This window comes from Oncorhynchus gorbuscha, linkage group LG17 (genome assembly GCF_021184085.1).
Source record: "Oncorhynchus gorbuscha isolate QuinsamMale2020 ecotype Even-year linkage group LG17, OgorEven_v1.0, whole genome shotgun sequence".
Taxonomy (NCBI): Eukaryota; Metazoa; Chordata; class Actinopteri; order Salmoniformes; family Salmonidae; genus Oncorhynchus; species Oncorhynchus gorbuscha.
In genome coordinates, this window is record NC_060189.1 from 6,559,938 (window position 1) to 6,580,157 (window position 20,220).

Here is a 20,220-nt window from a genome sequence, read left to right on the forward strand (position 1 = left end):
AACAGTTCCATATCTTTAATAGATTGAATTCAAATATGTATCAATACTTATGTCATTTTACACAAATGTTAACAATCTCCTAACCATTGATGATACCATTGTCTCTGCCTCAACCCAGGTGTTATCCTGGACTGAACCCTCTTTCCACCACTACGTCTGTCGCTGAAACCCGGATCCATGCATTTATCATCTCCCGTCTCGACTACTGCAACTCACTAGTCTCCAGGCATCAACGCAAGCTCCCTCCATATGCTCCAAACGGTTCAGAACTCTGCAGAACTCCTCCCCCACACTGACATCACACTCGTTTCCCTTTAAGCCCCTCCCCCTTAGTTTCATTTGTCTTGTTTTCTGTTTAGTTTCCACAATGGTAAAAGCGACATTTATAATAAGTCCCATGTATTATTATAATAAACAGGGACACTATCAATCTCACCATCCAATGAATATATATATATGGATAAAACATCAAATACATTTAAGTGTTTTTGAAAATAACATACACCTGGTTACCTGCATTAAGTACCAACTTCAGTTCAGCAAAGGCTTTCTGCAAAACATAAGGCAGATTGTAGTTCTGGATGAGCCTTGTGAACAGAATACACTACAGTATCGTCCACATACAAGTGGAGGTTACAATTTCTTACAAACCAATAGTGTTTATATAGATAGTAAAAAGTACAGGGCCCAAAATCGACCCTCGGGGGGGCATCTTTAGTACTAAAGGAAACTTGTCAACACAATCGAAAGACTTCCACAGGTCTATAAAAAGGGCAGCACAATGTAATTGATCAGCAAAGACGTAGCAGATATAGTGCTATGATGAATCAGTTAAGTGTTCAATGAGGTGAAGCACTTCTCACAGTCGGGACAAGAGTACTACGACTTCTCTCCTGTACTCATTCGCTGGTGGTGTTTGAAGCTTCCCACATTCAGAACATTGATAAGGCTTTTTTTCCTGTGTGCACTCTCTTATGAACGGTTAGATGACTTGGTGAGGTGAAATCCTCCCCCACGGTTAAAGCAGGAGTGAGGTTTTTCTCCTGTGTGTTTTACTTGCGAAGGTTCAGGCTGTCCAGATGAGATTCTTCCACACCCGTCAGATCATTAGTAAGGCTTCTCCCCTGTGTGCACTCTGATGAAGTGTTAGATTGCTTGATGTGGTGAAGCATTTCCCGCAGTCAGAGCAGCAGTAAGGCTTCTCTCCAGAATGTTTCCGCAGGTGTCTTTCAAGATATGATGGGAATGGGAAACTCTTCCCACAGTCAGAGCAGGAGTAAGGCTTCTCCCCTGTGTGAGTTATCCGATGAGAGGTTAGATGACTTGATGTTGTGAAGCATTTCCCACAGTCAGAGCAGGAGTACGGTTTCTCTCCAGAATGTTTCCGCAGGTGTATTTCAAGATATGATGGGAATGGGAAACTCTTCTCACAGTGAGGACAGTGGTGAGGCTTTTCACCAGTGTGTGTTCGCTGGTGCACGTTCAAGCCACTCAGTTGCGAGAAACTCATCCCACAGACCGAGCAGGAGTACGGTTTCTCTCCAGAATGTTTTCGCATGTGTCTTTCAAGATATGATGGGAATGGGAAACTCTCCTTACACTGAGGACAGTGGTGAGGCTTCTCTCCAGTGTGTGTTCGCTGGTGCACATTCAAGCCACTCAGTTGAGAGAAACTCATCCCACAGTCAGAGCAGGAATAAGGCTTCTCTCCAGAATGTTTACGCAGATGTCTTTCAAGATACGATGGGAATGGGAAACTCTCCTCGCAGTGAGGACAGTGGTGAGGCTTCTCTCCAGTGTGTGATCGCTGGTGCACATTCAAGCCACTGCGTTGAGAGAAACTCATCCCACAGACAGAGCAGGAATAAGGCTTCTCTCCAGAATGTTTACGCAGATGTCTTTCAAGATATGATGGGAATGGGAAACTCTCCTCACAGTGAGGACAGTGGTGAGGCTTCTCTCCAGTGTGTGTTCGCTGGTGCACATTCAAGCCACTCAGTTGGGAGAAACTCATCCCACAGTCAGAGCAAGAGTAAGGCTTCTCTCCAGAATGTTTTCGCACGTGTCTTTCAAGATATGAAAGGAACGGGAAAATCTTCTCACAGTGGGGACAGTGGTGAGACCTCTTCACTTTGCTCACTTTCCGACGATGCTTGACTGAAGCAGGAAATGTCTCAACTTTGTCAGAGGAGTTAGGGGTCTCTCCTGTGTAAATGACAACAGAAGATCAAGTGAGCTGGTGAAACACAAATGCTTAATTTTTGCATCAAATTAAAAGAAAGTAATGTGCCCAATAAAGCAGTCCTGAAATGGTTTACTTACAGTAGGTTTCTCTGCTTTGGAACTAATGAGCAATCATTTTGACTGCATTCTAACAGTGTAATTTAATCAATTTCATATATGCTTTCACAATAACAACAACTTGGTTGTGTTTATGAACGTCTAAGGTAACATTAAAATATATTTACTTTATTTCAAACACAATAGCATATTCCTTTGTCAACTCTGTAGGAAATATATAATAATAAATAATAATATATGCCATTTAGCAGACGCTTTTATCCAAAGCGACTTACAGTCATGTGTGCATACATTCTACGTATGGGTGGTCCCGGGGATCGAACCCACTACCCTGGCGTTACAAGCGCCATGCTCTACCAACTGAGCTACAGAAGGAAACAAAACCACTAAAAACGTGTTCAATCAATTTAATTAACGGAGCGCCCTTTTGTTATGACTATGAAACAGTGTGTGTGTGTGTGTGTGTGTGTGTGTGTGTGTGTGTGTGTGTGTGTGTGTTGGAACAAGGTAAAAGCTTGTTTTTATAACGACAAAAACAACAAAATGCCCAAGATGCGCAGTCAAATGATAAACAATTTCCCGCTCACACAGTGTACTTTAAGCAGGTTAGAGTAGACTGATAGAACTGCTTGGATTGGGTGGACTGATATTAGGTTACATACCATTTTGAGATTTATAATTAGAAGATGCGGCCTAGTTTCCTGAAGCGGGTCACATGTCGCGGGTCACAACTTCACAGGAGAGCTGTTTGAACTTAAACTTTTTTGGGGGGGGGTAGAAATTCCTTCTTGAACGTGAACTTTCATGTGCCTTAAACTTGTATGCCATCTGTAAATACGAATAAAATTGTTAAATTATGAGCCTAGTTGGTTAAGCCACAGAAAAAGGACAGCAACCTTCCCGCTAGCCATGATTGGCTGAGGTAATAAGTGGGCTGGACATGCCGAGAGATGAGTTTGGATTGCTTCTGTCCATTTGAGCTGGTCAGTATGTGAAGGTAATCCTGTCTAACGCGGCTTTAAAAATAAAATTAAATGTATTGTTTATTAAAACTTAAGACTATGCAAGTATCCATTTCAATAGAACGTCACCACAACAACTATTTCAGGACACTCTCGTCTGAGTACCAAAGCGCAGAATAACGCTGGAGGGGATGGCTGACGTTTTACTGGCTCCTAACCAGCTGTGCTATTTTGTTCCGTCTTTTCGCATTGTTTTACTTATTTTGTACCTAAAGTTGCTGCTACCGTCTCTTATGACCAAAAATAACTTCTGGACATCAGACCAGCGATTACTCACCTCGATCTGGAAGAATAATGTTTCTTTAAAAACCCGTCCGACGGGAAGGATATACTGCTTTCTCAGGGGCCCAAATCCCTGTCATTTGCGATGCCGAAAAAATGGGGCGGAGGTCGGGCTGCCTTCGGAGAATTCGTAGGCGAGTGAGTAAACTCCCACTGCCATCCTTTCTTTGGCCAACGTGCAATCATTGGAAAATAAAAAGGATGTCGTACGATCATGGATGTCGAAATGGATGTCGTACAAGATTACACAACCAACTGCAATATCTTATATTTCACTGAGTCGTGGCTGAACGACGACACAGATAATATTGAGCTGGCGGGATTTTCTATGCACCGGCAGGACAGAGAAGCTATGTCTGGTAAGACGAGGGGTGTTTGTTTATTTGTCAAGAACAGCTGGTGTGCGATGTCGAATATTAAATAAGTCCTGAGGTAGAGTACCTTATGATAAGCTGTTGACCAACCTATCTACCAAGAGTTCTCATCTATATTATTCGTAGCCTTCTATTTACCACCACACACCAATGCTGCCACTAAGACTGCACTCAACCAGCTGTTGAAGGCCATAAACAAACAAGAAAATGCTCATCAAGAAGCGGCACCCCTAGTGGCCGCGGACTTTAATGCAAGCAAACTTAAATCCATTTTACCTCATTTCTACCAGCATGTCACATGTGCAACCAGAGGAGAAAAAAAACTCTAGATAACCTTTACTCCAGACAGAGATGCACACAAATCTCTCCCTCACCATCCATTTAACAAATCTGACCATAACTATATCCTCCTCATTCCTGCTTACAGGCAAAAACTAAAGCAGGAACTACCAGTGACTCGCTCAATATGGAAGTGGTCAGCTACAAATGGCATTGAGGAGTATACCTCAGTCAAACCCAGCAGCGAGCTTCCCAGTGACGCGAGCCTACCAGATGAGCTAAATGCCTTTTATGCTCGCTTCGAGGAAAGCAACACTGACGCATGCATGAGAGCACCAGCTGTTCTTAACAACTGTGTGATAACGCTCTCGGTAGCTGATGTGAGCAAGACCTTTAAAACAGGTCAATATTCACAAAGCCACGGGGCCAGATGGATAACCAGGACGTGTACTCAAAGCATGCATGGACCAACTGGCAAGTGTCTTCACTGACATTTTCAACATCTCCCTGACGGAGTCTGTAATACCTACATGTTTCAAGCAGACCACCATAGTCCCTGTAACCAAGAACACTAAGGTAACCTGCCAAAATGATTTTCGCCCCGTAACACTCACATCAGTAACCATGAAGTGCTTTGAAAGGCTGGTCATGGCTCACAATCAACAGCATCCTCCCAGATACCCCAAACCTACTCCAATTCGCATACCACTCAAACAGATCCACAGATGACACAATCGCACTCCACACTGCCCTTTCTCACCTGGACAAAAGGAACACCTATGTGAGAATGCTGTTCATTGACTACAGCTCATAGTTCAACACCATAGTGCCCACAAAGCTCATCACTAAGCTAAGGACCCTGGGACTAAACACCTCCCTCTGCCACTGGATCCTGGACTTCATGACGGGCCGCACCCAGGTGGTGAGGGTAGGAAACAACACATCCGCCATTCTGATCCTCAACACTGGGGCCCCTCAGGGGTGTGCTTAATCTCCTCCTGTACTCCTTGTTACCCACGATTGCGAGGCCAAACACAACTCCAACACCAAGTTTGCTGACAACACAAGTGGTAGGCCTGATCACAGACAACGATGAGACAGCCTATAGTGAGGTCAGAGAGACAACAACCTCTCCCTCAATGTGAGCAAGACAAAGGAGCTGATTGTGGACTACAGGAAAAGGTGGGCCGAACAGGCCCCCAATAACATTGACGGGGCTGTAATGGAGCGGGTTAAGAGTTAAGTTCCTTGGTGTCCACATCACCAACGAACTATCATGGTCCAAGACAGTTGTGAAGAGGGCACGACAACACCTTTTCCTCCCCAGGAGACTGAAGATTTGGCATGGGTCCCCAGATCCTCAAAGTTCTACAGCTGCACCATCGAGAGCATGAAAAGACTGGTTGCATCACCGCCTGGTATGGTAACTGCTCGGCGTCTGACCTTAAGGCGCTACAGAGGGTAGTGCGTACAGCCCAGTACATCACTGTGGCCAAGTTTCCTGCCATCCAGGACCTATATACTTGGCGATGTCAGAGGAAAGGCAAAAAAATACTGTCCTGTCAATGTAGATAGGGGGCTGCTCCCTCTGCTGTTTCCTGAAGTCCACGATCATCTCCTTTCTTTGGTTGACGTTGAGTGTGAGGTTATTTTCCTGACACCACACTCCGAGGGCCCTCACCTCCTCCCTGTAGGCCGTCTCGTCGTTGTTGGTAATCAAGCCTACCACTGTAGTGTCGTCTGCAAACTTGATGATTGAGTTGGAGGCATGCATGGCCACGCAGTCATGGGTGAACAGGGAGTACAGGAGAGGGCTGAGAATGCACCCTTGTGGGGCCCCAGTGTTGAGGATCAGCGGGTGGAGATGTTGTTACCTACCCTCACCACCTGGGGGCAGCCTGTCAGGAAGTTCAGGACCCAGTTGCACAGGGCGGGGTCGAGACCCAGGGTCTCGAGCTTAATGTTGCTAAATGCTGAGCTGTAGTTGATGAACAGCATTCTTACATAGGCATTCCTCTTGTCCAGATGGGTTAGGGCAGTGTGATTGCGATTGTGTCGTCTGTGGACCTATTGGGGCAGTAAGCAAATTGGAGTGGGTATAGGGTGTCAGGTACGGTGGAGGTGATATGGTCCTTGACTAGTCTCTCAAAGCACTTCATGATGACGGAAGTGAGTGCTACGGGGTGATAGGAAACTGAGCTAAATTACTTCGCTTTCTTGGGAACAGGAACAGTGGTGGCCCTCTTGAAGCATGTGGGAACAGCAGACTGGGATGTTCCCACATGTGTCAGTAATGTGTCAGTGTCAGTAAATGTGTCAGTAAACGCACCAGCCAGCTGGTCAGCGCATGAGGATGTGGCTGGGGATGCCGTCTGGGCCGGCAGCCTTGCAAGGGTTAACACTTTTAAATGTTTTACTCACGTTGGCTGCAGTGAAGGAAAGCCCTCAGATTTTGGTAGCGGGCCGTGTCAGTGGCACTGTGTTGTCCTCAAAGCGAGCAAAGAAGTTATTTAGTTTGTCTGGGAGCAAGACATTGGTACGGGCCGGGACTGGTTTTCCTTTTGTATTTCGTGATTGACTGTAGACCCTGCCACATACCTCGTGTCTGAACCGTTGAATTGAGATTCTACTTTGTCTCTATACTGACGCTTAGCTTGTTTGATTGCCTTGTGGAGGGAATAGTTACACTGTTTGTATTCGGTTATGTTTCTGGTCACCTTACCCTGATTAAAAGCAGTGATTCTCACTTTCAGTTTTTTGCGAATGCTGCCATCAATCCACGGTTTCTCGTTGGGGAATGTTTTAATAGACGCTGTGGGTACAACAACCGATGCACTTGCTAATAAACTCACTCACCGAATCAGCGTATTCATCAATGTTATTGTTTGACGCTATGCGGAACATATACCAGTCCACGTGATCGAAGCAATCTTGAAGCGTGGAATCCGATTGGTCGGACCAGCGTTGAATAGACCTGAGCACGGGCGCTTCCTGTTTTAGTTTCTGTCTATAGGCTGGGAGCAACAAAATGGAGTCGTGGTCAGATTTTCCGAAAGGAGGGCGGGGGAGGGCTTTATATGCATCGCGAAAGTTAGAATAACAATGATCCAGGGATTTGCCAGCCCAGGTCGCGCAATCGATATGCTGTGTTTTCAGATTAGCCTAAAATCCCCAGCTACAATAAATGTAGCCTCAGGATATGTGGTTTTCAGTTTACGTAGTCAAATGAAGTTCTTTCAGGGCCGTCAATGTGTCTGAGTGGGGCGGGATATACATGATTGTGATTATGATCGAAGAGAATTCTCTTGGTAAATAATGCGGTCGGCATTTGATTGTAAGGAATTCTAGGTCAGGTGAACAAAAGGACTTGATTTCCTGTATGTTGTTATGATCACACCATGTCTCGTTAATCATAAGGCATACACCCCCGCCCTTCTTCTTACCAGAGAGATGTTTGTTTCTGTCGGCGCGAGTGAGCCATGTTTCCGTGAAACAAAGAACTTTACAATCTCTGTCTAAATACTTATTTTCCACCATAATTTGCAAATAAATTCATTAAAAATCCTACAATGTGATTTTCTGGTTTTTTTTTCTTCTCATTTTGTCTGTCATAGTTGAAGTGTACCTATGATGAAAATTACAGGCCTCATCTTTTTAAGTGGGAGAACTTGCACAATTGGTGGCTGACTAAATACATTTTTGCCCCACTGTATATCCAATAGTTCCTCCCGACTGTATGTAATAAAAAATATATATTTTCTGGGATAACAATGTAAGAAATAACACATTAAAAAAAAATACTGCATAGTTTCCTAGGAACGTGAAGCGAGGCAGCCATCTCTGTCGGCGCCAAGTCTCTGACCTCCTCCCTATAGGCTGTCTCGTCGTTGATCAGGCCTACTACTGTTGTGTTGTCTGTAAACTTAATGGTGTTGGAGTCGTGGGTGAACAGGGAGTACAGGAGAGAACTGAGCACGCACCCCTGCGGGCTCCAGTGTTGAGGATCAGCATGGCAGATGTTTTGCTACCTACCCTTACCACCTGGGGGTGGCCCGTCAGGAAGTCCAGGATCCAGTTGCAGAGGGAGGTGTTTAGTCCCAAGATTCTTAGCTTATTGATAAGCTTGGAGGGCACTATGGTGTTGAATGCTGAGCTGTAGTCAATGAACAGCATTCTCACGTAGGTGTTCCTTTTGTCCAGGTGAGAAAGGGCAGTGTGGAGTGCAATAGAGATGGCATCATCTGTGAATCTGTTTGAGCAGTATGCAAATTTGAGTGGGTCTAGCGTTTCTGGGACAATGGAGTTAATGTGAGCCTTTACCAGCCTTTCAAAGTACTTCATGGCTATGGACGTGAGTGCTACGGGTCTGTAGTCATTTAGGCAGGTTACCTTAGTCCCTGTGTCCATGAACACAATGGTGGTCTGCTTGAAGCATGTTGTTATTAGACTCAATCAGGGACATGATGAAAATGTCAGTGAAGACACCTGCCAGTTGGTCAGCACATGCCCGGGGAACATGTCCTGGTAATCAGTCTGGCTCAGCGGCCTTGTGTATGTTGACCTGTTTAAACGTCTTACTCACGTCGACTACAGAGAGCGTGATCACACAGTCGTCCGGAATAGCTGATGCTCTCATGCACGCCTCAGTTGCTTGCCTCGAAGTGATTTGGCTCGTCTGGTAGGCTCGCGTCACTGGGCAGCTCACGGCTGTGCTTCCCTTTGTAGTCTGTAATAGTTTGCAAACTCTGTCACATCTGACATGCATTGTAGCCGTTGTAGTACGATTCAATCTTAGCCCTGTATTGACACTTCGCCTGTTTGATGTTTCGTCAGAGGGCATAGCAGGATTTCTTATAAGCTTCCAGGTTAGAGTCCTGCACCTTGAAAGCGCCAACTCTATCCTTTAGCTCAGCACGGATGTCGCCTGTAATCCATTGCTTCTGGTTGGGGTATGTACGTACAGTCACTGTGGGGACGACGTCCTCGATGCACTTATTGATCAAGCCAGTGACTGATGTGGTGAACTCCTCAATGCCATCAGAAGAATCCCAGAACATATTCCAGTCTGTGCTAGTAAAACAGTCCTGTAGCTTAGCAACCAAAACAAAACAAAACAGTCTGATTGTTTACATAACACTACCTCATCTATCACTGATAGTGATATTGTTTGTACTGTATATTTATATTGACAATATCTATTTCTACTATGCAATATTTATAAAATATTTTTATCTGGACACTTTAACTAGAATTGTTCCTTATTGTAGGCTACTACTATCTTTACTACACTACTCACTCTTGAGCACATGACCTCACATGTGAATAATTAAAGAGATGGGTGGGTCTAAGGCTTAAGGTGTGATTAATGGGTGTCGACAAAGGAGAGCTCTCCAGGAGGTATCAAAGCATTCAAAGGCCATTTTCTCAAAAGTGAGTTTACAAGGTTCGAAACAGAATTACTTTCCCATTGTTCCTCAACTGTAGTGTGTGATATACAATGTTGTAGCTCTACTTTTATCCCAATGTAAAAAAATAATATAATCCATTTCAAATGTTGTTTCATAAGACCGATTTGAGCTGGGTCGGTCACATGTACCAATACAGTAGAATGGACTATCCTGTTATTCATTCACAATTGGAGATTCCATAATTATGCATTGTTCACTTTAGCAATTATAGTGTTGAAGACCCACTCCAGCCTCCCTAGAGCCTAATGTAGCACCTGATTTCATTAACAATAGCACCTCAATAGGTGATCCAGGTGTACTCCGACTTAGCACAAATGTGTGTGTGCGTGTGTGGGGTCACATCAGATCTTCTTAAGAGCATATCTGATTTGTAACAATTAGTAGAAAAATATCTGAATTAGGCTGCCGTTTTGGGCCATTTGTTATCAAGTGGCCACTGGTTGGTGAGGGCAGCAGGTAGCCTAGTGGTTAGAGCTTTGGGCCAGTAACCGAAAGGTTGCTGGATCTAATCCCAGAGCTGGTAAAAATCTATCATTCTGCCCCTAAACAAGGCAGTTAACCATCTGTTCCCCCGGTAGGCCGTCATTGTAAGGATTTCTTAACTGACTTGCCTAGTAAAAAAAATTTAAAGGCGCAATTGTCCTACATTGCCCCTCTATTGTTCTCGCGAGAAAGAGGGGAAACCGATGATATCAGACCACCACCTTGAATTGCCAAACTCTTCAATTTTGCAATTGTTTGAAAAAAATCAAATAAAAACTATTTTGCTCAAAACCTCAAATGCACTGCATTTACAAGCATTTCGTTACACCCGCAATAACATCTGCTAAACATGTGTACGTGACCAATAACATCTGCTAAACATGTGTATGCGACAAATAAAATGTGATTTGACTTGGAATGTCTTCTTTTTTTTTAATAGCTGGAGTGGGACTTTAAACTGTGACGTCAACTAATGTGTTCCTGGATCCTGACGGGCCTAAAAAACTAGATCAAACCTGCTCTTACCATGATCAGATTCCCCAAAGTCATCCTTCTCCTCTTCTTTAAAGGTGACATTCAGCCCAAGTGTTTGACTGCTGTCTGCCAACTTCACTGACGCCATCTCTGGACTCTCTTCTGTGTAAATGAGAACAAGGAAAAGGTTCAACTATGTTGACTTGAGGAAATAAAATGGATACTAACACCATGTAGCAAAATGGTTGGCGAGCAACTAAATAACCCAAGTGTGTCCTTTTAAAATGCCTGGTGTCCCAACCCAACGTGTCCTAACCCCAGCCGTCCCAGCCCCAGGTGTCCTAACCTCAGCTGTCCCAGCCCCAGGCGTCCCAGCCCCACGTGTCCTAACCCCAGCCCCACGTGTCCCAGCCCCACGTGTCCTAACCCCAGCCCCACGTGTCCCAGCCCCACGTGTCCCAGCCCCACGTGTCCCAGCCCCACGTGTCCCAGCCCCACGTGTCCCAGCCCCACGTGTCCCAGCCCCACGTGTCCCAGCCCCACGTGTCCTAACCCCAGCCCACGTGTCCTAACCCCATCCAACGTGTCCTAACCCCAGGTGTCCAAACCCCAGGTGTCCAAACCCCACGTGTCCAAACCCCACGTGTCCAAACCCCACGTGTCCAAACCCCACGTGTCCAAACCCCACGTGTCCAAACCCCACGTGTCCTAACCCCAACCCCACGTGTCCTAACCCCAGGCGCCCCAACCCCAGGCACCCCGGCGTCCCAACCCCGGCCCCAGGTGTCCTAACCCCAACCCCAGGCGTCCTAACCCCAGGTGTCCTAACCCCGGCCCCAGGTGTCCTAACCCCAGATGTCCCAACCCCCACGTGTCCTAACCCTAGCCCCAGGTGTTCTAACCCCGGCCCCAGGTGTCCTAACCCCAACCCCAGGTGTCCTAACCTCACGTGTCCCAACCCCCACGTGTCCTAACCCCCACGTGTCCTAATCCCAGCCCCACATGTCCTAACCCCAGCCCCACATGTCCTAACCCCAGCCCTACATGTCCTAACCCCAGGTGTCCTAACCCCAGGTGTCCTAGCCCCAGCTCCAGGTGTCCTAACCCCAGGTGTCCTAACCCCAGCCCCAGGTGTCCTAACCCCAGCCCCAGGTGTCCTAACCCCAGCCCCAGGTGTCCTAACCCCAGCCCCAGGTGTCCTAACCCCAGCCCCAGGTGTCCTAACCCCAGCCCCAGGTGTCCTAACCCCAGCCCCAGGTGTCCTAACCCCGGGTGTCCTAACCCCAGGTGTCCTAACCCCAGGTGTCCTAACCCCAGGTGTCCTAGCCCCAGGTGTCCTAGCCCCAGGTGTCCTAGCCCCAGGTGTCCTAACCCCAGCCCCAGGTGTCCTAACCCCAGCCCCAGGTGTCCTAACCCCAGGTGTCCTAACCCCAGCCCCAGGTGTCCTAACTTAGCCCCAGGTGTCCTAACTTAGGCCCAGGTGTCCTAACCCTAGCCCCAGGTGTCCTAATCCCAGGCGTCCTAAGTGAAAAATAAGATAACATCTTAAAAATAATGTAACCAATCTGTCTCTGACTAAAAGTACGAAAACATGAAAACCAGCAGACACTTTGGCCCTTGAGAACCAGCAGACACTTTGGCCCTTGAGAACCAGCAGACACTTTGGCCCTTGAGAACCAGCAGACACTTTGGCCCTTGAGAACCAGCAGACACTTTGGCCCTTGAGAACCAGCAGACACTTTGGCCCTTGAGAACCAGCAGACACTTTGGCCCTTGAGAACCAGCAGACACTTTGGCCCTTGAGAACCAGCAGACACTTTGGCCCTTGAGAACCAGCAGACACTTTGGCCCTTGAGAACCAGCAGACACTTTGGCCCTTGAGAACCAGCAGACACTTTGGCCCTTGAGAACCAGCAGACACTTTGGCCCTTGAGAACCAGAACAACACTGGAGTAACAGCTGTTGATAGACGCCCAGGTGTAATCATTAGTGCACACGGTAGCAAACAGTTTGGCCTGATACAGATCATTTTGCAATGGACCTGACTGAAATGTGTCCAATAGAAACTAATTTACATTGCAGAACGTTTTAGTCATTTTATTTGCCTCTACACGTAAAGTTCTGAGCAATTATTTGATAATTCCATGATAAACCCTGCTCTGTTACCTGGGTAATCATCCTATTCCCATGATAAACCCTGCTCTGTTACCTGGGTAATATTACATCCCCATGATAAACCCTGCTGTTACCTGGGTAATCATCCTATTCCCATGATAAACCCTGCTCTGTTACCTGGGTAATATCAAATCCCCATGATAAACCCTGCTGTTACCTGGGTAATCATCGCATTCCCATGATAAACCCTGCTGTTACCTAGGTAATCATCACATTCCCATGATAAACCTTACTGTTACCTGGGTAATCATCCTATTCCCATGATCAACCCTGCTCTGTTACCTGGGTAATATCACATTCCCATGATAAACCCTGCTGTTACCTGGGTAATCATCACATTCCCATGATAAACCCTGCTGTTACCTGGGTAATCATCACATTCCCATGATAAACCCTGCTGTTACCTGGGTAATCATCACATTCCCATGATAAACCCTGCTCTGTTACCTGGGTAATCATCTCATTCCCATGATAAACCCTGCTGTTACCTGGGTAATCATCCTATTCCCATAATAAACCCTGCTGTTACCTGGGTAATCATTGCATTCTCATGATAAACCCTGCTGTTACCTGGGTAATCATCACATTCCCATGATAAACCCTACTGTTACCTGGGTAATATCACATTCCCATGATAAACCCTGCTGTTACCTGGGTAATCATCACATTCCCATGATAAACCCTGCTGTTACCTGGGTAATCATCACATTCCCATGATAAACCCTGCTGTTACCTGGGTAATCATCACATTCCCATGATAAACCCTGCTCTGTTACCTGGGTAATATCACATTCCCATGATAAACCCTGCTGTTACCTGGATAATATCACATTCCCATGATAAACCCTGCTGTTACCTGGGTAATCATCACATTCCCATGATAAACCCTGCTGTTACCCGGGTAATCATCACATTCCCATGATAAACCCTGCTGTTACCTGGGTAATCATCACATTCCCATGATAAACCCTGCTGTTACCTGGGTAATCATCACATTCCCATGATAAACCCTGCTGTTACCTGGGTAATCATCACATTCCCATGATAAACCCTGCTGTTACCTGGGTAATATCACATTCCCATGATAAACCCTGCTGTTACCTGGGTAATCATCCTATTCCCATGATAAACCCTGCTCTGTTACCTGGGTAATATCACATCCCCATGATAAACCCTGCTGTTACCTGGGTAATCATCCTATTCCCATGATCAACCCTGCTCTGTTACCTGGGTAATATCACATTCCCATGATAAACCCTGCTGTTACCTGGGTAATCATCCTATTCCCATGATAAACCCTGCTCTGTTACCTGGGTAATCATCCTATTCCCATGATAAACCCTGCTCTGTTACCTGGGTAATCATCACATTCCCATGATAAACCCTGCTCTGTTACCTGGGTAATATCACATTCCCATGATAAACCCTGCTGTTACCTGGATAATATCACATTCCCATGATAAACCCTGCTGTTACCTGGATAATATCACATTCCCATGATAAACCCTGCTGTTACCTGCGTAATCATCGCATTCCCAAATCTTCACTTCCTCTTCTATATCTTTTGTGATGATATTCAGCCGGAGAGTTTGACTGCTTTCTTTCACTGATGCCATCTCTCCTGCGGTGCCCAGGGAACTTATTTGTCACAATCAGGACCCAGTCAGTATAGGCTTGGGCTCAGTGTGGAAGGAGAGCGGCAGGCTGGTTATCCTCGCCGTCCTAAAGTAAAGACCAGATAAACAACCTGTAAAAGAAATTTGGTGGCTTGTTATCTAGTTAGCGCACACATTCATTGTTTTCTGAGGTAGCCAGTCATTTGATCAACGTTGCTATGCTAATTTAGTTTACTGTATTGGGGCCTCTGCTGGCTAAACTAAGAAATAAAGTCTAAAATTGCAAGGTAGCAAGCTATTATTCGGGTTTGTTTTTTAGCTGAACCAGTATACGGGCAGAGGAGGAGATAATGAATATATGCCGAGTCACAACTCTAGCCCAGTTAGGTTCCATTTCATTTACTGCCGCCGTGCCCGGAATGTACGTCCCAAAAAATGTCTAAATAAACATTTACGAGCGACAGGAAAATAATTGTCTGAAAAGGGTGCATAAGCCAAATTCATATTTTTTTGGCAAATCCAATAAGCGTTGATAGATTAGGTACATGGCATACTTGGTCTAAAATAACAGATTATTTCCAGACAAGGATTTTTTTTTTCAGTTACTTGTACATTTTTATTTAGACCATTTTTGGAACTACATACCAGGCATGAAGGTCGTAAATGACAATAGTTGCTCAACGAATCCCAATATTTTGGTAAGTAACAAACGTATATTGCCATTATAACACTTGCAGGGCGGTCTAATGGGAAAATGAATGGTAGCTAACTGGGGACTTCTCCTCTGCCCAGGAGGTGTATATTCATTGTTTTACAACAGAAACAGTTTACTGTTACCTGGGTTTACTCAGTTTATCTATGCATAGTCACTTTACCTCTGTAAAGTATATTACCTCAATTACCTCGACTAACCAGTGCACCCGCACATTGACCCGCACATTGACTCTGTCTGTACCAGTACCCCCTGTATATAGCCTCACTATTTATTATTTTGTTGCTCCTTAATTGTTTTTCTATTTCTCATTTTTTACTTCGGCTTATTTTAGTAAATACTTTAACTGCATTGTTGGTTAATTAGGGGCTTGTAAGTAAGCTTTTCACTGTAAGGTTGATCACCTGTCGTATTCGACGCTTGTGACAAATACAAATTAGATTTTTGTTTAATTGCCAAATGAACACAGATCAAATCGAGCGAAACGGGTAGGGACCCTAAGCTACCTAAATTAGTTCAATGTAAACTCGTTTTCGTTGCGGAACATTTTCCCGTTTTGAGTAAACTGTTTGTTGCAACACGTTTCACAGCGGACGAAACGTTTATCTACCAATCGGCGGTATGAATACCTTCCCAAGTAATGAAGCAAAACAAAGCAAACGAAACTGGGAAGGACATAACTGAATTTGTGCAGGTTTTAAGTCACCATTTCCCGCTAGCTACAGCACATTTGGTTCAGCTAACGTTAGGTCGTTACATATTTCCCCATGTTGTTATTAGAAAACGGACGTGTTGATCGTTTTTAATGTCTTATTTGTTCACTTTAGCTACGAGTTAACATTAGTCCGCTAACTGAAGGCCCTGTCTGGCCATTTGCCCTGCTGCAACACACTTCTCTGTAAGGTTCTTACCTGAGGCCTTGCTTCGCTAAAACGGAATCAAATCAAATTAAAAATGCTTATTTTGAATCAAGTGTTTATTGTTCAACGAATAAATGGTTATTTACGCGTGGATATCTATTCCAAAAGGATCGCACACAAACGAGATGGCAATATGCGCATTTTTCTTTTTCGACAGACTAGGCGTGTTTCAAACACACAAACGTAGACCGACGGTCGCCACCTGTGTGCTGGAGTGTGAATCACATATAATACTTACTCAGGTTGTGGTCATTTCATTTATAACAAAATGTGAGACTGGATCATTCTCATTCGAAAGTGTGAAGTCCTCAAACGAAACAATATTTTGATTACACATTAAAGGTTGTGACTTTAGCCAGGGTATTCCTAACCATCAAGTTCTCTAAGGCTGTGTTAACACAGGTAGCCCAATTTTGCACTAATTGTTCTGTTGACCATCGGATATGTTAGACAGAGGCGATTAAACATGTTTTTCGGCTACTTCTAAATTGCACCTCATTTCATACATAAAATATGTATATGGGGCGGCAGGTAGCCTAGTGGTTAGAGCGTTGGGACAGTAACCGAAAGGTTGCTAGATCGAATCCCTGAGCTGCCAAGGTAAAAATGTGTCGTTCTGTACCTGAACAAGGCAGTTCCTAGGCAATCATTGTAAATAAGAATTTGTTCTTAACTGACTTGCCTGGTTAAACAGAATTGTGACCATGTTTCTTGGCCCAAGCAAGTCTCTTCTTGTTATTAGTGTACTTTAGTAGTGGTTTCTTTGCATCAATTTGACCGTGAAGGCCTGATTCACACAGTCCCCTCTGAACAGTTGAGATGTGTCTGTTACTTGAACTCTGAAGCATTTATTTGGGCTGCAATTTCTGGAGTCTGGTAACTCTAATGAACTTATATAACCTCTGCAGCAGAGGTAACTCTGGGTCTTCCTGTGGCGGTTCTCATGAGAGCCAGTTTCATCACAGCGCTGGATGGTTTTTGGGACCGCACTGCAAAGTTCTTGACATTAACCGCATTGAGTGACCTTCATGTCTTAAAGAAATGATGGACTGTCGTTTCTTTGATTATTTGAGCTGTTCATGCCATAATATGGACTTAGTCCTATTTGGTATATGGCCATCTTCTGTATACCACCCCTTCCCTGTCACAACACAACTGATTGATTCAAACGCATTAAAGAAGGAAAGAATTTCCACAAATGAAAAAAAGTTTAACAAGGCACACCTGTTAATTGAAATGCATTCCAAGTGACTACCTCATGAAGCTGGTTGAGAGAATGCCAAGATTGTGCAAATCCCTCATCAAGGCAAAGGGTGGCTACTTTGAAGAATCTAAAATATATTTTTATATGTTTAACACTTTTGGGTTACTACATGATTCCATATGTGTTATTTCATAGTTTTGATGTCTTCACTATTATTATCCAATGTGGAAAATGGTAAAAATAAAGAAAAACCCTTGAATGAGTAGATGTGTCCAAAACTTTTGACTGGGACAATACCGTTAAAAAGTTTGGGGTCACTTAGAAATGTCCTTGTTTTTGTCCATTAAAATAACATAAAATTGATCAGAAATACAGTGTAGACATTTTTAATGTTGTAAATGACTATTGTAGCTGGAAACGAATTATTTAAAATAAAAAATACATGAATATCTACAAAAGCGTACAGAGGCCCATTGTCAGCAACCGTCACTCCTGTGTTCCAATGGGACGTTGTGTTAGCCAGTCCAAGTTTATCATTTTAAAAGGCTAATTGGTCATTAGAAAACACTTTTGCAATTATGTTACAGTAGCACAGCTGAAAACTGTCATGCTGAGTAAAGAAGCAATAAAACTGGCTTTCTTTTAGACTAGTTGAGTATCTGGAGCATCAGCATTTGTGGGTTCGATTACAGGCTCAGAATGACCAGAAACAAATAACTTTCTTCTGAAACTCCTCAGTCTATTCTTATTCTGGGAAATGAAGGCCATTCGATGTGAGAAATTGCCAAGAAACTGAAGATCTCATACAATGATGTGTACTACTCCCTTCACAGAACAGTGCAAACTGGTTCTAACCAGAATAGAAAGAGGAGTAGGAGGGCCTGGTGTACAACTGAGCAAGAGGACAAGTACATTAGAGTGTCTAGTTTGAGCAACAGACACATCACAAGTCCTGAACTGGCAGATTCATTAAATAGTACCCGTAAAACACCAGTCTCAACGTCAGCAGTGAAGAGGTGACTCTGGGATGCTGCTCTTCTTGGCAGAGTTGAAAGGAAAAGCCATATCTCAGACTGGCCAATAAAATTAAAACATTAAGATGGGCAAAATAACACACAGTGGACAGAGAAACTCTGTCTAGAAGGTCAGCATGCCGGAGTCGCCTCTTCACCGTACAGAGCATTTGGAAAGTATTCAGACCCCTTCCCTTTTTCCACATTTTGTTACATTACAGCCTTATTTTAAAATGGATTAAAACATTTTTTAAATCAATCTACAAACAATAACCCATAATGACGAAGTGAAAACATATTTTTAGAATGTTTAACAAATTTATACAACATAAAAAACAGAAATAACATATTTACATAAGTATTCAGACCCTTTGCTGTGAGACCTGAAATTGAGCTCAGGTGCATCCTGTTTCAATTGATCCTTGTGCTGTTTATACAACTTGATTGGAGTCCAATTCAATTGGAAATTATTTGGAAAGGCACACACCTGTCTATATAAGTTCCCATTCTTGACAGTGCATGTCAGAGCAAAAACCAAGCCATGAGGTCGGGGCACAGATCTGGGGAAGTGTACCAAAACATTTCTACAGCATTTAAGGTCCCCAAGAACACATTTGCCTTCATCATTCTTAAATGGAATAAGTTTGTAACCACCACGACTCTTCCTAGAGCTGGCCACCCGGCCAAACTGCGCAATCGGGGGAGAAGGGCCTTGGTCAGGGAGGTGACCAGGAACCCGATGGTCATTCTGACAGAGCTCCAGAGTTCCTCTGTGGAGATGGGAGAACCTTCCAGAAGGACAACCATCTCTGCAGCACTCCACCAATCAGGCCTTTATGGTAGAGTGACCAGACGGAAGTCACTCCTCAGTTAAAGGCACATGACAGCCCTCTTGGAGTTTCCCGAAAGGCACCAAAAAACTCTCAGACCATGAGAAACAAGATTCTCTGGTCTGATGAAACCAAGATTGAATGTTTTGGCCTGAATGCCAAGCGTCACATCTGGAGGAAATCTGGCACCATCCCTACGGTGAAGTATGGTGGTGGCAGCATCATGCTGTGGAGATGTATTTCAGTGGTAGGGACTAGGAGACTAGTCAGGATCGAGGCAGAGATGAAAGGAGCAAAGTACAGAGAAATCTTTGATGAAAAACCTGCTCCAGAGCGCTCAGGACCACAGAATGAGATGAAGGTTCAACTTCCAGCAGGACAACGACCCTAAGCACACAGCCAAGACAACGCAGGAGTGGCTTCGGGACAAGTTTCTGAACGTCCTTGAGTGGCCCAGCCATAGCCCGGACTTGAACCTGATCAAACATCTCTGGAGAGACCTGAAAATAGCTGTGCAGCAACGCTCCCATCCGACCTGACAGAGCTTGAGAGGTTCTGCAGAGAAGAATGGCAGAAACTCCAAAAATACAGGTGTGTACTTATGTAAATGTGATATTTCACTTTATTTTGTAAATCAATGTGCCAAAATGTTCTAAAACCCTCTTTTTGCTTGGTCATTGTGGTGGTATTGTATGTAGATTGATGTGGGGAAGAAAAAAATCTATTTAATCAATTTTAAAATAAGGCTGGAACGTAACAAAATGTTGAAAAAGTCATGTGTCATGTGTATGTAGATGAGAGGAGTATTATACAGCAGCTGAGCCTAAATGCCGAAATTGTGGTGGTGAACATGCACCCGAATTTCTGAAGTGTCCTGTTGAGAGACGTTGAGAAGAGTGGAAGAAAGGAGTGAAGTGGAAGAAGTAATGGTAGTAGAGACACAAGATCATATTCCTTGTCAACAGATGGATTGCATGTTGCATGTTAAGGTGGACTTTGTTGTGTTAATTTCTTTTGTTATCAACTGCATCGCGCGCAAACGGAGAGAATCTGAGAAAATAAGCATA

At 44.4% G+C, this 20,220-nt stretch overlaps 1 protein-coding gene across 3 annotated transcripts in view; it reads right to left on the reverse strand.

Annotated features, from left to right (window-relative positions):
• LOC124001197 (oocyte zinc finger protein XlCOF6.1-like) overlaps positions 1–20,220 on the reverse strand; it is a 22,946-nt gene continuing 2,726 nt past the window's right edge. The window contains exons 1-4 of one of the 3 annotated variants that reach the window (XM_046307811.1): positions 16,098–16,285; positions 14,375–14,580; positions 10,735–10,845; positions 1–2,205 (exon numbers count right to left, since the gene is read on the reverse strand). In XM_046307811.1, the coding sequence (XP_046163767.1) occupies positions 1,100–2,205; positions 10,735–10,845; positions 14,375–14,474 (1,317 nt within the window). In that variant the 5' untranslated portion in view covers positions 14,475–14,580; positions 16,098–16,285 and the 3' untranslated portion in view covers positions 1–1,099. Of the gene's footprint in view, positions 2,206–10,734; positions 10,846–14,374; positions 14,606–16,097; positions 16,286–20,220 lie in introns of those variants that run through there. The other 2 variants (XM_046307809.1, XM_046307810.1) reach the window with 2 other exon arrangements.